Source organism: Anolis sagrei, chromosome 4, assembly GCF_037176765.1.
Source record: "Anolis sagrei isolate rAnoSag1 chromosome 4, rAnoSag1.mat, whole genome shotgun sequence".
NCBI classification, from domain to species: domain Eukaryota; kingdom Metazoa; phylum Chordata; class Lepidosauria; order Squamata; family Dactyloidae; genus Anolis; species Anolis sagrei.
Window position 1 is genome coordinate 154,741,002 of NC_090024.1, and position 17,680 is coordinate 154,758,681.

Below are 17,680 nucleotides of genomic sequence, written 5' to 3' on the forward strand. Positions count from 1 at the left end.
CAGAAGTGACTTGAGATACTGCAGAGTATTGTGTGAGAGTATTGGCCGTCTACAAGTACATTGCCCAGGGAACACCCAGATGTTTTGATGTTTTACTATCCTTGTGGGAGGCTTCTCTCATGTCCCCAAATGAGGAGCTGGAGCTGACAGAGGGAGCTCATTCGCACTCTCCCTGGATTTGAACCTGCAACCTGTGGTCTTCAGTCTTTTTGGCACAAGGGTTTAATCCATTGCACCACCAAGACCATTCTTCCTGTGCATGGTCTCCAGTGCTGATATTTGTAAGAACTGTCTGGGGGTCGTGTCTCCCTTCAGATGCCAAATCATCCTGCTCTGTTATGCTGCATCTTCTCTTACCACTGGCCAGACTGATAGGGGCTTTTGGGAATGAGGGTTCAAGCAATTTCCAAAACACCCTGCTTTTAAGAGTTGATTCTTGCCTGACTTCCAGCTTCATACTTGCAATTTTGCTAATTTCAGCAAAGTCATTTTTAACACTGGTTCAAAATGTCATTGTATGCAACCTTTGAAGAACATGAGTATCTATGATGCATGTGAACTCTTAGTCTTCGCCTATGAAATGATCACGACTCTGGTCTCCCAGCAATCTCTGTGTTGAGAAACATAAAACGTACTAAGTAGCCTTCCTGAATCTCCATCTCTTTCCATCTTCCAGTCTGAACAAAGAATTTCACCGTCCTGTAAGATCACCAAAGAAAGAAAGACGGTGCAATAGAGAAATAAATGCAGAAACACTGCTCATCTTTTAAAGTCAATATTTGATCTCTTTTGAACTGGTAAAAATGTTTGCAAATCAGAACTTGTTTCCTGCATTGCTTTAATATTATTAGGTGTATTTGGACTAAAAACCTGATAATGGAGTTTATTTATTTATCGTGTCATCAGCAACCAGACATGATAATGGAGTAAACTGTTTGATTGTTTAAAGCAGACAAGAGTTCTTTCTCCCACCCTGGACATTTCACAGATATATAAACCTCACTTGTCTGGTTTCCAAAAGACCTCACAACCTCTGAGCATGCTTGCCACAGATGTGGGTGAAACATCAGGAGAGAATGCTTCTGGAACATGGCCATACAGCCCAGAAAACTCACAGCAACACAGTGATTCCAGCCATGAAAGACTTTGATAACATTATGTGATTTTTTAAAAAACAATGTTTTGGCTTGGACGCTTTGTGTTTCTGGGCAAGAGAGATAAACTTAGGCAAAGGAATGATTTCTGTCATGTTTTGTTTTGCTTTCTTAAAACAGGGATCAAATCCAGAGCAAACATAAGGGGCCCCTTTGTTCTACCAACTTGATGGGAATGCTGCCATCACAAAGGGATCTTTTCATCTGAGACAATCTCAACATGAACCTTCGGGTCAGAACTTCATTTTGAACCATACACACTGTCTTAGGGTATAAATCCGAAAAGACAGTGACCATGCTGGCTGGGAATTTGGGAAGCTGCAGCCCAAACAATAACTTTCTCAAGCTCTCAACTACTTCCCCAACACTCCACTGTCCTGATGAAATCATAGACAGAGTCCCTACGTGAGAAATATGTCCTGAGATCTCTATTAATAAGAAACCAAAACAGATCGACCAAGGTGAACTGCTGCGCATTATACTTCTGTGTATAATGTACAGTTATGAAACTTGATACTCCCATGGCTCCATTCTATTGTATCTTCAGATTTGTAATTACCTGAGGTACTTGGTAGCATCTGCCAGAGAGATTTAGAGTTGTAGTTCAAGGGAACACTCTCTAGAGAAGTCTAGATAACTCACTAAATTACACATTCCAGGATTCCAAAGGATGGAACTATGGCAGTTAAACTACATAACTATATCAAACTACTATAGTTTTTAAAATCATGTCAGAAGTGACTTGACAAATTGCAAGTCATTTCTGGTGTGAGAGAATTGGCTGTCTGCAAGGACGTTGACCAGGGGACGCCTGGATGTGTTACCATCCTGTGGGAGGTAACACACATGGTAAGCTGGAGCTGACAGATGGGAGCTTACTCTATCTCATGGAGTTGAACCACCAACCTTCAGGTCAGCAGTTCAGCCAGCACAAGGATTTAACCCATTGCATCACCCATAGTGACCTAATGCAAGTGATTGGAGGATGATTCTAAGTAACCTCTAACAACACACTTTAGACTATGTGTATTTTTTCATTTCATTGCTGAAATTGCATATGAGTAGTGATCTATCTCCATATGCTTACCAATAAATGTTCCTGTTTGGATTTAAATGCTTGAAATTGGCGTACAGGCAGTCCCCAGGCTACAAGCAAGATAGACTCTGTAGGTTTGTTCTTAAGCTGAATTTGTAAGTTTGAACAATTTTTTTTAAAGTGTAACTCCATCCATATATATATGCAAGCTTTAGGTAGTATAAGGTAGGGTTAACACCCCTGTGGTGTTTGTTTGGCTGTCTGTGGCCCTGTTCAGAAGATTTCACCTTATTTTCCGTTCCTGTGATAACTGGATTTTGAAAAAATTAGCATGTTGTAGAAATAAGGATTGGTGACAAAGCTTCAGTGAAGACATCTTTTCCTCATTATAACTCTTTCAAGGAATGAATTTCCATTCTGAGCAGTAGATTTCTCTCACTTCCTGTTGTCTCACCTCTGTTCTTGATTGCATGCTGCAAATCACTTCTGGTTGTGAGAGAATCAGCTGTCTACAAAGACATTCCCCAGGGAATGCCTGGATGTGTTATGATCCTGCGGGGAGGCTAAAACCCGGAACCTCAAGCCATGGCTGATACCGAATGAGAAACTCCCTCCTGGGCACAAGAAGGCTGGGTGACTTGGAAGGTGATGAACAGACTTCGCCCTGGGACCATGAGATGCAGCTCTAACCTTAAGAAATGGGGCTTTAAAGTGGAGTCTACGACATGCGGGTGTGGAGAAGACCAAACCACAGACCACCTATTACATTGCAGCCTGAGCCCTGCCACATGCACAATGGAGGACCTTCTTATAGCAACACCAGAGGCAACCCAAGCGGCCAGCTACTGATCAAAGGTCATTTAGTATAATGCCAAGATTTTTTAACTTTGTTTGTGTTTTAAAATACATTACAACTGTTCCCTCGGTTCACTTCTGACACGATAAATAAATAAATAACCCGTGTTCTTAACTACGAGTCATTTGTAAGTTGAATGCTTGCAACTCTGGGACTTCAGTAACATTACAGTTCTGGAGAGAACTACAAAGAGTAGTAATAGAAACCTGTATTTCCAATATCCTCCCTTGATTCAGGTTAATAATTTATTGGACAGTTCATTAAGTATTTCTTCGCAGAGACATATTATCCCACAGTCTCCAAACGTTTCTTGTCATTAACAGTATTTTTTACTCCAAAAAACAACTTACTTCAGTCCCAACGAAAAAGCTGCTGGTAATATTTTCCAATAGCTTAAGAGGTTTCATTGATGTGGGCTGTATCTCACTATAAGGAACCTTTTCTGTAGTTGTCTCTGGTTTGACCTGTGGCTGTGTTTTATCTTCAAAATAAAGTGGACACAATTACTGCCATAGCAAAGCTGCATAATCAAACATTTCCTTTTGCTCACCAAAATGCGTTAGTAAATATAGGGTCAGTAAAAGAATTTTTAACTGCCTTGTTCAGTCTATGCAATTTGAAAAACATGAAATGTAAAAACAAATTACCTTGAATTTTAGTGTGATAATGCTCTTCTTTGAGGCTAATTTTTGTTGGGCTGTATTCTGCACCCGTATCTGTCTTGGCCAGGGTTACCTGTTCAGAATATACAGAACACATAGAAATGGAAATGTCCATGGAAAAATTGTGTGGCTACGTTTTTTAAAAATGTGCCCAGAAAAGAACAGATCCTGAAAATGATACTGAACTGTGGCATAGACACTGAGAACTGGGAAGCCCTGGCCCTTGAGTGCTCCAGCTGGAAGTCAGCTGTGACCAGCAGTGCTGCAGAATTTGAAGAGGCCAAATGGAGGGCGAAAGAGAGAAACGTGCCGAGAGGAAGGCCTTCCACCTGGAAACCAATGCCCTCACTGTGGGAGAAGATGCAGGTCAAGAATAGGGCTCCACAATCACCTACGGACCCACCCTGGAGGATTATCCTACTCGGACAATGAGGGATTGCTTAAATAAGTAAGTAAGTAAGTAAGTAAGTAAGTAAGTAGTCCCTCTGAGAATTTGCTATTTTACAATTGGAAGGTAAAAAGAGAGGAAGACTGGACAGGATCACAAGTAGCACGTCAAGGTCGGAGTCATTTCAAGTCAAGCAGCAGAGTTATTTCAGAGACAGGAATAATAAGAAAAGAGACAACTAGAAAAGAGACAACAAGAGAAGATAAGTAGTCAAAAACCTCAGTTTGGCAAGGACTCTGCCTCTCTTCACAAGGACTTTGTAAGTTATATCCGGGAGGAGAGGGGGTTAGAACTTCTTATTAGTCATTAAATCCTTGTTTACTGTTCCTCTGTGTAGTTTCCAATCTGTTCCCTACAAGCAGCTTGTGTGGGGGCAGGACAGTCACCAACACATCTTCATTGCTCTTCCCAAATTCCTTGCAGCCCCATACCTTAAGGAGAGGCCTCCAGACAAGGTCTAGATGTTTAAACGTAAGAGGTACATCTGGTAAAGGGGCAAGTATCTTCTCATCTTTTTTCTTCTCAGTTGAAGATTGGCCAGTAGGTCTATGTGCTCGAAGATCCCAAAAATAGACAATGCTGCAGAAAATCAACGAGGGAATGGTAAGGACTGCATGGCTAGCTTGAAAGCTAGGTAGCGAGGAAGTTTTCCTTAAGGAGGATATACTAGTACTCATTTCTATGACCCATTTTATTCTTTTATGAAATATTTTCCTGATGGACACTTGCAAGATGTCCCATTTTTATTTTTGTTCTGGTAGTGAATAACTTTGATTTCCTCTCTGTTTGTAAGACTTTGTAATCCAAATAACAACAGCAAAGAACAAGAAGTTTTCTTTTACTGCTATATATCTGATATTTGTGAATTAGATATCAGCCCATTACCTCCTTCAGGCATTCATTCAGAGGAGACACACAAATCTTTAGCTCCATGTTTCGGAAGGCATGGAGAACTATTCCATATTTGGGTATCATCAATGAACTGATAGCACCCCGCCTCATGCCTCTGAATGATGTCCTCCAGCTGTTTCATGTAAATGCTTAAAAGGATGGGGAATAAAATGGCACCTTGTGGGATACCACATAACAGCTTCTTTTTTGAGGAGCAGCTATCCCCAAGTGCTACCATCTGGAACCTACCTGAGAGGTATAACCGGAACCACTGTAGCACAGTGCCTCCAATCGCCAATCCCCAGGCATTCCAGAAGGATGCCATGGCCAATGGTATGAAAAGCCATGGAGAGATCTAAAAGCACCAACAGAGACACACACCCCTTCTCAGTGTTTAGATGGAGATCATCCACTAAGGGCCCTTCCACAAAGCCCTATATCCCAGAATATCAAGACAGAAAATCCCACATTATCTGAGTTGGACTCAGATAACTCAGTTCAAAGCAGATATTGTGGGATTTTCTGCCTTGATATTCTGGGATAGAGGGCTGTGTGGAAAGGCCCTAAGGTGACCATAGCAGTCTCACCTCCGTCTCCTGCTCTGAAGCCAGTTTGAAATGGGTCAAGGAAGTGCGTGTCATCCAATACTGCCTGGAGGTGGAGGATCTGTAGTTACTAAGATCCTGGGGATCCAGGGAAGGCTTTTACAGGAGTAGTCTAAATACTGCTACTTTTAAACAAGAGGGAAAATTCCCTTTGCTAAGAGATGCATTGACAATTTCTTGTACATGAGATTTAATCTCCTCCCTGGACAACCAGCCAAGAGAGACAGGAATCAAGAAAGCAGGTTGTCCTCCTGAATTACCCCAGTGTCTAGTCCACATCAACAGTACTCACCAATTGAAACTGAGCTACTGTAATCCCATTATAGCACTATATGCTTAATAACTGCCAACACTATATGCTTAGTAACTGCCAACACTGAATTCTATGGCTCTTTGAGATGTATAGTTTGGTAACCACTACATTTCTCTGGTGAACAATTCTAAATACTCAATGAAATTAAAAATTTCTAGTTTCTATAGCACAGAGCCAAGGCAGCTGAAGTAGTATGAAAGCGATATCCTTATGTGGCATGAAAGAAATTGTTGTTGCTTTTTCCATGTGCAGATGTTATCAGTTTCAGTGTAAGTGTTAAAGTAAACAGACCACAAAGAGGGTTGGTGAGAGAATATACAAATGCACAGTTAATTATTAGACTAATATTGGAGAGTTTATTGCCAAGTGAGGACAGTATAATAAATCTTAAAAATATTACCAGTCAGGTGAACAGGTTGCAAGTTGTACAGAAACTCCAGCTCTGTTTTCGAACACAGTGCCCATTCTATTGAGCTAAGAAAAGAGCAAACGAAATAGTATTTAGCATTCCAAGATGGAATGCACAACTGCTAGGTGTAGTTTGCAATCACCCATCATCCCCAATTCCAGCAGAAGATCCACTCAAAACCGAGGTAGTAAAATGATGGAGCCAAGTCATACTATATTCAGGGAGTGGTTTGTGCTTGGTCTGACTGAAGACTTCATCACATGGAGGGTGGCCTCTGTTTCTACACACTTCAAAGACAAAATCCCATGGATCCCATCAAATGTCACAAAAGCCTTACTGTGGGTTTCCTGTGGAACCGCCTCTGCAGTGTGTGGAAACTGGTAGATTTTAAAGAAGGGCTAGAATCAACTCCACTTGTCTCCCTATTAGAAACGCTTAGAAATTGGTATTTTTCTGTGGGATGGGAAATTGTGTATTTCCTCATTTTCGGCCTGTTTTCTGATGTTTCAATATGAGCATGCCTGTGGGTGGTCTTTTCATGTCCCTCAATGCTTTTTCTATGTCCATTCACTGGACACAGGGCTGGTAAATAATTTTTCCTCCTTTTTTGTTGCTATTATGGTGAAATATCAAATATGTGAAATTCTGCAATTTCACTTTTTTAAAAAAAATGAAAGAAATCTGTGGCATGTGCACTCCATGGACAATGGAATGGGAGGAAACAACAACCACCTCCTTCCTTTCTGTCATCCAGGAGTGTCCACATCACAAGGAGGGCAGGGAGGGGGAGAGAGATTTTTTTTCCATAATTGTGCAATTGCAAAATTTCAAATGTTTGAAATTGTGCAGCTACAACATTTTTTAAAGGGGGATATATGTGTGATGAAGAATGATGTGCACAGTTTAACTAGAAATGGGTAGAGGCACATCCTATGTGAGCAAATTCACTACCTTCTTTCAAGATAGAACGCTATAGAAGTCAATGAGAAGAATACGTTATCGCCCACTTTTCCCTTTTGTGTGATGACGCCCTGAGTCTATCCCTTGCTCCATCCTTTCTTTGCCCACTTTTGTTGGTAGATCTTTGCCAGCAGAGTAGCTCAGTTGGCAAGTTGCTCTGTCACAATATATCTGAGATCAGCCACAAGAGGATTGTGCCTAATCCCAACTCTTATGTTTCCGTTAGTATTAAGCTGCTCATTGTAAGTGCATTTTATCCATTACTCACACAAATATGATATTATTAATAGTTACATCTTACCTCAAACAAATCTGGCAGCCAGTGTATATCCGTTATTACCATTTTATGGCCATATTCTATAGATGAGACTGCACAATATCGCACCATGTGTGGCTCCTTCGCAGCTTGTTGCTCCAGCATGAAACTTGGCTAGAATTGAACAAAATTTTTTAGTACTTACGAAAGAGCTAGCTATCATATGATTTAGTTACTTTTTGTATAATTATAAAGCCATTCTCTGAAGTTCTCATGCCCAGTCAATTCTGGTGTATAAATCACACCCAGTAAAACAGAAAATTGGGGTTGAATATCTTATTTCAGTTTACTCTATGGATAATCCAGAGTCTCAAGTCCTCTGACTTGCTTACATGCCATGTTGTTAGAAGTCTTCTGGGTCCCTCAGAGCAAGGAAGAACAGTATATTGTTAGAATACAGTTAGACCTCTGATTTGCCAGTTTGACTTTTGCAGATTTGATTATGCATGGATTGCTGTAATATGTTTGCTCTAGCACCTCTAGCTCCTCCAGTGCAAGTCCATGGTCAACCTCCACCACAAGCTGACCATAGTCCTAGCAATTTCCAGAAATATTTTACTGAAAAAACATCATTTTTTAATTTGGGATTTTTCACTTTTGTGGTGATCTTATGTCCCCATCCCCATCAAATGTGTAACAATGACTGTATTTTTCATTATTTATTTATTTCTAAAATGTCCATAATTATTTATGCTTCCAAGATACAACAATCTGGAAAGTTTAAAACTGTAAAATGTACATTGAGACTACAACAAAACTATTAGCACTATAAACACAGCAAGGAAATGCAGATAGCAGTGCTTAAAAATTAAGATTGTATAAAGGGTTGCTGTGAGTTTGAGGGGTCCTCAACCTCTGAGAATGCCTGCCATAGATGTGCGTGAAACATCAGGAGAGAATGCTTCTGGAACATGGCCATACAGCCCGGGAAACTCACAGCAACCCAGTGGTTCTGGCCATGAAAGCCTTCAACAACACACTGCAAAAAACAAAAAAACAAAACAAAACAAAAAAAAAAGAGGCTTTTTTTCCAATGGTAAAATTTCCCATCTATTCTGAATAGATACAATTGGGATTATTCTGTTAATTTATGACCCAAGCAATTACTTTTCCAACTTTCACAAAAGAGATAATTGATATGGAGTATAAGTCTATTTTAATTCTTCCATCTGGGTCCAACAGAATGAGCCTTCAGATTAATTGGTGGTTTAATTCATTTGTGCCTTGTGTGAATCATTCAAAAATGGCAAACAGTCATTAGGAAGTTCATTACATGAATGATAAATGGAATTAGGTACTAACCATATTAATTGTGGTGCTTTTGCTTGTGCCTGACCTTGCATTTTGCAACCTCTCTTCGTATTCTGTAATGTCCCACAGTACAATCTAGAAGGGGGAAAGAGAGAGGTTGAGACCTTAGCTGGTAAATTGCTCTGCTTGGCTGACATGTTTGCTGCGTGAAAGAAGGCTGAACTGTGTCTCTTCTACAGAATGCATTGTACAATGTGGGTTTGTTCAGGTTATATGTGACAATGTATTCTGGAGTTTTGGAGTGAGAAAACAAAGAGTTTTTAAAAAGTTCTACATCTCTGAGTGGTCTTACGTGATAATCCGGAAGACCTAACACACATTTTACTCATCTTGAAACATCTGATATAAAAGTTTAGAGTTAATCTAAACTTCAGGTGCACCATAGAAGAGTTTAATATACAGTGGGCCATTGGTACCTGATAGGGTTTGGATCCAGGACACCTAATCGATATCAAAATCCATGGATGCTGAAGTCCCATTATATACAATGACATTCTCTATAATGTCTGCATCATGTTCTTCTACTACTAGATATAGACACCATAGGTAGAAAGTGTAAATATAAGAAAGAGAACGAAGGGAAAATGAATAGATTTCATACCTGTCCATTCATACAGCCTCCTGCAATGATGTTGGGATTACTTGGAGAAAACTCAAAGCAGTAGATATCTTCAGGGCATTCCAGCATTAGCTAGAAAATATATTTATCAAAAACAGCGGGTAAGAAATATATATATGTCAGATCTGAGTACAGCTTTATGTTGCATTTGATTGCTGCTTTGTTGTTCAAACACCTCTGAAACATGAAAGTGCTTTTATTCAATACCTGAGGGTGAATAGGATCTGTAAAACTCCAAAACAGAATTGGTGCTTTCCACAAGAGTAATTTCCCAGATTGTTGCACTCGGTCTTCATAACTGAGGCGTTCTGTTACTGCCACTGCAATGATCCCTGGTCAAAGATAAAATAAAATTCTACTTGCAACAATGACGTAGGGTTGTTTTTTTCTTCATTTGGGTCTTTTAATGTCACATCCAAAGTCAAATCCCAAATGGGCAGAGTCAGAAATAATTAGCAAAGCACTTTTAGAAGAGTTGCATATTCAATGCTAACACTCATCAATGCTTCTTGGGTTGAATTCAGTAACTCAATAAAACATTATTAGAAAGCTCTCCCTTCTTCCCTCTGTACTGAACCTACTCCCAGTCAGCCTCACTGTCTTATTTCGAGTTTGAATATTATAACAGGGAGGGTATGGAGCCCCCTGTGCAATGGGTTAAACCCTTGTGCCAGAAGGACTGAAGACTGACAGGTCAGATGTTTGAATCCTGGGAGAGCGCAGATGAGCTTCCTCTGTCAGCTCCAGCTTCCTATGCGGGGACCTGAGAGAAGCCTCCCACAAGGATGGTAAAACATCAAAACATCTGGGCATTCCATGGGAAACACCCTTGCAGACGGCCAATTTTCTCACACCAGAAACAACTTGCAGTTTCTCAAGTTGCTCCTGACACGGAAAAAAAATAAAGGAGGAGTTATAAATAATTATCTGTTATTATATAAAGCAGATGTTAGGCCATAAGAGAAATGACGCTATTAATTGCTGGCACCAATCTGGAACAGTAAAATTTTTGTAAGGAGTGTAGTTTTGGCCAAGCTCTCTAATTTATTAAGACATTCTGTCCTCTAGTGTATTAGTTACCCCTCCCAATTTGGTATGATCTGCACATTTGATAAGCATGCCTTTTATTCTTCTCAGAAGTGAACATTTTAGGAAAGGAAGGTAATACTGCCTCAACTTCCTGCACCCCTCCATGTTTCCTCCATTGGGATACATAGCATTAGAAGGCAGGTCTGAGTTGCATCATTTTAGAAGTTTTGCATGGAGGAGCAAGTCTGCCAAGTGAGGAAACAGATACCACTCTGTAGCCCAGAGGAACTTTTCACCCCCAAAATCTCTCCCTTTCCTTTCCCTCCTTCTCTAAGGCCCCTTGTACACTGCTATATAACCCAAATTATCAAAGCAGATAACCCACATTATCTGCTTTGAACTGTATTATATGAGTCTACACTGCCATATAATCTAGTTCAAGTAGTTAATCTGGATTTTATATGGCAGTGTAGAAGGAGCCTACAATACCCAATTATAAATTGTTAAAAGGCCCAGCTTCCTTTTCTTGCTGTCCTGACACTTAGGGGTGCCATGTGCCTTCATGTTAACATATTCTTGTCAGGCTCAATTGGGAGATTTGTGTTTTGAAATATTCTTTTGCTCTTTGTTTATAAGATCACATGCTTCCATATGTTTAGGCAGCCCTCAACCCACAAACTAAATGTTTTTTGGTTTTTGGAGCAGATGTAGTTTGTTTCTAAATGCTAGACTCACTCATATTCAAGTGTTTCTGAGTGGATCCATCTGAGCTGTTATCAAGAAGGCTTGAAACTCATCAGCAGAGATTGCAATCTATAGATGATGGGTTGGCACTTGTACCACCAACTCTCAGTGCCCACCCCACAAACTTCAGAGATCCCTGAGGGGGAAAAAGCACTGCCATGTTTCTTAAAACTGAGGCAAACATTGTACCACATAATATAATTTGGGAAGAGGAGAACCTCAAATCAGAAAAAAGCTTCAAATTCCTCTCTAGAGATGGAGAATTATGAAATGTCATTTCTAAACATCTCAAATGAGTCCAAAAGTTGCAGGCTCAAACCCAGAGCCTCAATCAATGGCTGATACCCAGTGAGAGACTACCCCCTGGGCACACAGAAGACTGGGCAACTTGAAAGGCGCTGAACAGACTGCGCTCTGGCACCACGAGATGCAGAGCCAACCTTCAGAAATGGGGCCACAAAGTGGAATCCACGACATACGAGTGTGGAGAAGAGCAAACCACTAACCACCTGCTGCAATGCAACCTGAGTCCTGCTACATGCACACTGGAGGACCTTCTTGCGGCAACACCAGAAGCACTCCAAGTGGCCAGATACTGGTCAAAGGACATTTAATCAACTACCAAGCTTGCAAACTCTGTGTCTTTTGTATGTTTGTTTGTTCTGTCAAAAATGCAATACAACTGTTTGGTTGCCTGACACGATAAATCAATCAATCAATCTCAAATGGCAGCTATGATGGCACACAGGCATGGTATAGTGTTTAGAGAAAAGAAAATCCCCTTTAGTCTAAAAATGTGTTATTTGCTGGTATAAGCCTTCATCATGCTCCTATTAATTATCTCTCTGTAAAAGAAAGCACCAAATATTTTAGGTTTTCTTCCCAAGGAAGGCAATCAAACAAGGAAAGAGGAGCTTTCAGTGCCCTGTGTCACACAATGGCAGTGTAACATTCAAGGCAACATGTGTTTTGCCTCTTAAGACATAACTGAACTGAAGCAGAAACCACAGATGTAACCACTCAATTTCACTTGCATTTCATACATTTCTACTGCTGCAACCTGGTTAGAGATGTTATCAAATATTATCTGTTACATCTATATATATATATATAAATGCTCTGTGCATAATGAGTACCTTAAAAACAAAAGAACCAATGAACGAAATCACACCAAATTCAGCAACAAAATGTCTCACTACACAAGGAGTGACCGTCACTCAAAAATTATGATTTTGTCATTTGGGAGTTGTAGTTGCTGGGATTTATAGTTCGCCTACAATCAAAGAGCATTCTGAAGTCCATCAATGATGGAATTGAACCAAACTTGGTACACAGAACTCCCATAACCAACAGAAAATACTGGAAAGGTTTGGTGGGCATTGACCTTGAGTTTGGGAGTTGTAGTTCACCTACATCCAGAGAGCACTGTGGACTCAAACAATGATGGATCTGGACCAAACTTGGCACAAGCACTCAATACGCCCAAATATGAACACAGATGGAGTTTGGGGGAAATGGACCTTGACATTAGGGAGTTGTAGTCACTGGGATTCACAGTTCACCTAAAATCAAAGAGCATTCTGAACCCCACGAACGACAGAATTGGAACAAACTTCCCACAAAGAACCCCCATGACCAACAGAAAATACTTAAGGCCATTCAATCCAACTCCCTTCATCAGGGCAAGAAAACGTAATCGAAGTCCTCCTGACAAAGATCCATCCAGCCATCGATATAGATAGATAGATAGATAGATAGATAGATAGATAGATATGATTCACACACACACAGATATAGTATCATAGATTTGAAAGGGACCCTTAAAGAAGGACAATGATATCTTGCATGTTCCAGGGTGGGCAAACCAGACACTCTCCACATCAACACTGACAAAGAAACAGCAAGAAATTCTGTTTACCCACAAGCCCATAAAGAAATAACATATATTAGAAACCAAGAGTTTCTCATTACTTTATTTTCCAGATCAACAGACTAGGCCACAGCAACGCATGGCAGGGGACAGCTAGTATAGTATAACATTGTTATTAAATCTTTCTCATCTCAAGACAAATTAATTTTTCATTGACAAATCAATCCTTGTAAAAATTCCAAAATGCATCTTATTATGTTTCTAATAATGAACTGAAAATTACCATAAATAGTTGGATGCCAGCAGATGCAACTAACAGTTCTATCCTTGAGAAAATGGAGATCTGTAAAGGACTGAAATTCCTTCAGGTAAACATCTGCCTTGCCCACAAAGCCAGTTTCGTCTTCTGCAAGGGCTTTCCAGTCATCATAAAAGGCATTCATGATCTCGTTTTGTTGCAGTGCTACTTCGGTTCTGTGTATGAGTAAATAAAAAAAATAAACATCAGATGCTACTTGTCAAAGGAACACAGGAAGCTGCATCAAGCTGAGTCACAGCATTAGCCCATCTAACTCATTACCATCAACTTTGGCTGACATTTGTTTCCCACAGATGCGGGCAGATTTTTTTCCTACACACCACCTAGGCTGGATCTACATGTCAAAGCTACAAAGACCAAGAATGCATTATACAACTATCTAATTTGCACTTGTGAGTACACACTGAGAGGTTAAATCTGATGCATCATTATCCGTAAATCCATGACAACACACATGCTGTTATGCATTTGTCCATACCACCACTTGGTTTGATATCCTTTGATTCATCCAGCACATGGGTTTTCCAAAAAAGAGTTTTCCAAAAATGGTTCATAACCATGTGGTGGTAGGGTTCTTGAGAGCACTCAGGATTTTTCCTTCAAAATATAGAAAAAAGAAGGATGTACTTGATCTCTAGCAGTTCTATGTCCTGATCCCTCCCCATGTGACCAGCAAGGAAGCTTGGGAGAAGCGAAGCCTCCTTCCGTTTCCCCCAAGCTCCCTTGGCCAGTCAAATGGTGAGGATCCAAGAAGTAGAGCTGTCAGAGATCAGATGCATCAGCCTGCATGTGTTGTATAGACTGAATCGCATCAGCCAGCATGTGTTATATAGATACCCACAGACTGATGTAACGCTAAACCAATCTAAATAGTGGTGCAACTCTAAACCAATCTTAACTTGTGAGCTGCTGACCACCAAAATGTGGCCCACGAGCCTCCTTCCTTTTTTTTTTAATTTTTTTTAAAATTTTATTTCTGCTCCTTTCATGCTGCCTGCCACTCCTTTCCTGTTGCTGACCAGCCACCTTGGACATACCACATCAGCTCTAAATTATTAAATATGTTTTTTGTGGGCGAGCAGATGGCGACTACTGGATGGCATATGTTCTGTATCAGAAACTAGAGCTGATTTTATTTATTTATTTATTTATTTATTTATTTATTTATTTACAGTATTTCTATTCCGCCCTTCTCACCCCGCAGGGGACTCAGGGCAGATTACAATGTACATATACATGGCAAATATTCAATTTCATAGATACACCACATATAGACAGACACACAGGGGCTATTTAACATTCCACCTTTTTCATGAGGGGATTCTGGCCACCAGGAGAGCTGTCGCTTCACTGTCCATTTGTGACACTGATGAAGTACTTCCTCATTCTTTGCATGTGGTAAATTTAGTTAAATTAGCCATAAGCAGTACCTAAATTTCCTACTTGACAGATGCAACTGTCTTTCAGGTTGCAAAGGTCGACAACAAGCTACACAAATTGGTCAGAAGCTCACTCCAACCTGGGCTGGCTTTGAACTCATGACCTTTCGGTCAGTAGTGATTTTAATGCAGCTGACTCCCAGCCAGCTTGCCACAGTCTTGATAGACCTTGATGTGGTCTATCCAATGTTCTTTTCTGAATCAGCACCCAAAATAACCAAACCAAATCTCAAGTTGACCAAAACTGATTTATGACCCTTTTGGTACTAATGTTGGAGAGTGTTTCCTGGTCAAAGTGGTGCCTGATCAAGTGGTCCCTAGTCAAAAAAAGTTGGGAACCACTGGTGCAGAATCAATTAAGAGTCCCTCAAACTGAAATAGTCCCATATTTCACAAAGGTTAAAGATTGAAAAAGTGACCCATTGAATCAATAAGATTTACCTATGTGTCAACTCACCATTCAGCAACTGATTGAATGGGTCAGCTGTAGCCCATTTATGCATGATCAAGCCATTTTGTGAAATTGTATGAAACCGTGCTTACAGTTCTGAACATAACAAGAGTGTGATACTAACCTGAGAGCCACATCTAGGGTAAAGTTTTTCAGCTCTTCTGACAACAAATATTTATCCCTTTCCTCATCTGAAAATAGTCTAGGATGATACTGCGTGGTTGCATTTCGGGGGTAGGTCCTAAAGGAGATGAAATAAACTTGAGAAGTATCTGACAGATAAAAGAGGCATTGACAACACTTAGGCCAGGAACAGATACTTTACATCAATTGTGTGTTTTCTGCAACCCGCTCCTTAGATGTCATTGAATGCAAGAGTCCCTGCGTTCTTCACCATTGACTAAGCTGACAAGGGCTATTGGGAGTTACAGCCCAACAACATTTGGCAGGCAATCCTTCTTTATATGGCACATCTCCTTGTTAATGCTTAGTCTGATTTATGTTTCTCACTTGCACATTCTCAACTGGATAGCATTGTTTGCTGATGATGCGGGTATGAAAGCCCTCTAAAACCCAAGCTAAAATCAACCAAAGCCTCAAAACTGAACTGAATTGGATGAAAATTAATTTGGTCCTTAATTAATACAGACATTATTTTCTTTATTATTATTAAAATGGGATTTTATAGGTCTCAGCCTTACCATTTTGTCTGAGTTCCTGTCTCTCTTTCTTCTGGGACTACCTGTATAGCTAGATGTTTCTCAAGCTGTCGAATACTGAAGTTTTTGTCTTGATAAGATGTACACTCCACATAGCCTTGTTTATCAGTTGTTGCATTTCTGTTATGGAATTTAATCCGAGCTCCAAATTCTTTGTGTAGACGAGATATCATGTACTTAATCTGCAATTTCAATGGAAATATTTTTAATGGATTTTTTCTTGCAGAAATGTCTGTTCGATGAATTATGGTTTGACAACAGCATTGTAAGGGTTCTTTATCTTATTTTTGATTGCTCTTTTTAATAATCTGTTTACTTCCATTGTTGAAGGCTTTCATGGCCAGAATCACTGGGTTGCTGTGAGTTTTCTGGGCTGTATTGTCATGTTGCAGAAGCATTATCTCCTAACATTTTGCCCACATCTGTGGTAGGCATCCTCAGAGGTTGTGAGGGCTGTTGGGAACCAGGCAAATTGGGTTTATATATTTGTGGAATGTCCAGGGTGGGAGAAAGCACACTTGTTTGAAGCAAGTGTGAATGTTGCAATTGGCCACCTTGATTAGCACTGAATGGACTTGCAGCTTCAAAGCCTGGATGTTTCCAATCTGGGAGAATCCTTTGTTGGAGGTGTTAGCATTGCAGAGCTTGATTAGCATTGAATAGCCTTGCAGCTTCAAATTTCCACAAACAGGAAGCAGCCAGGCTTTGAAGCTGCAAGGCTATTCAAAGCTAATCAAGCTGGAGGGTTGTAAACTGAAGACAAATCTATCCCATTATGTCATGCAGGATGACTTCTAAAATACAAATAAGTATACAATTATCAGCAGAGAGAAGATTAATATAACAAAATACTGAAAAGTCAAGTGTAGGTAGAGAGAATCTATATAGGCTATTTTGATTATCTTGAGGATATATTTGTTATAGAAGTTTGGGGGGTTTCCAAGTATTCCGGCCATATTTTGAAGAATATATCTAAAATCTCTCTTCTGTAAATCATCACATGGATTTTTCTAAGAATTGATTCACACTTTTGAAGATGCCTTATTGTTCAGTTCTCTTTGTGGCTCATGAAATCAAACCCTGAGAACCGCAGAAGAGCAGTGTTGGATCGGACCAAAAGGGCTGGTTAGTTGAGCCTTACATTCACACAGTGACTAACCAATTGTCTGTGGGAAACCTACAAGCAGGATATAACTGCAACAGCACCCTCCTTCTCATGTGGGAAACTCTGAGGTGCAGATATGGGTGGGATAATCAAAGAAATATTGCTATTCCTTATAACTTTCTGAAGTAATGCCTGCAATACTCTTGTTTAATGTAGACATACAATACATGGCCAAGACCTTGCACCATTGTATTAGTTAAAATGTGCAACTTTGTATAATCCCCTGACCCAACACTCCAAATCTTACCACAACCGCAAACATGAATACCAAATGGTTAATGTATAAGTCTAGGTTTCATATTTGTAATTGCTCAACAAGATATCAGATACATTAGGACTGAATAATATAGGTAAGAGTTCTGAC

General features: G+C 40.0%; 1 protein-coding gene across 1 annotated transcript in view; it reads right to left on the minus strand.

Moving 5' to 3' along the window:
- DNAI3 (dynein axonemal intermediate chain 3) overlaps window positions 1-17,680 on the minus strand; it is a 39,961-nt gene that overhangs the window by 8,535 nt on the left and 13,746 nt on the right. The window contains exons 6-17 of the mRNA XM_060772656.2: window positions 16,134-16,333; window positions 15,557-15,673; window positions 13,507-13,697; window positions 9,788-9,912; window positions 9,563-9,652; window positions 8,953-9,036; window positions 7,636-7,764; window positions 6,366-6,439; window positions 4,588-4,735; window positions 3,694-3,781; window positions 3,397-3,527; window positions 636-699 (exon numbers count right to left, since the gene is read on the minus strand). Of these exons, the coding sequence (XP_060628639.2) occupies window positions 636-699; window positions 3,397-3,527; window positions 3,694-3,781; window positions 4,588-4,735; window positions 6,366-6,439; window positions 7,636-7,764; window positions 8,953-9,036; window positions 9,563-9,652; window positions 9,788-9,912; window positions 13,507-13,697; window positions 15,557-15,673; window positions 16,134-16,333 (1,441 nt within the window). The remainder of the gene's footprint in view (window positions 1-635; window positions 700-3,396; window positions 3,528-3,693; window positions 3,782-4,587; window positions 4,736-6,365; window positions 6,440-7,635; window positions 7,765-8,952; window positions 9,037-9,562; window positions 9,653-9,787; window positions 9,913-13,506; window positions 13,698-15,556; window positions 15,674-16,133; window positions 16,334-17,680) is intronic.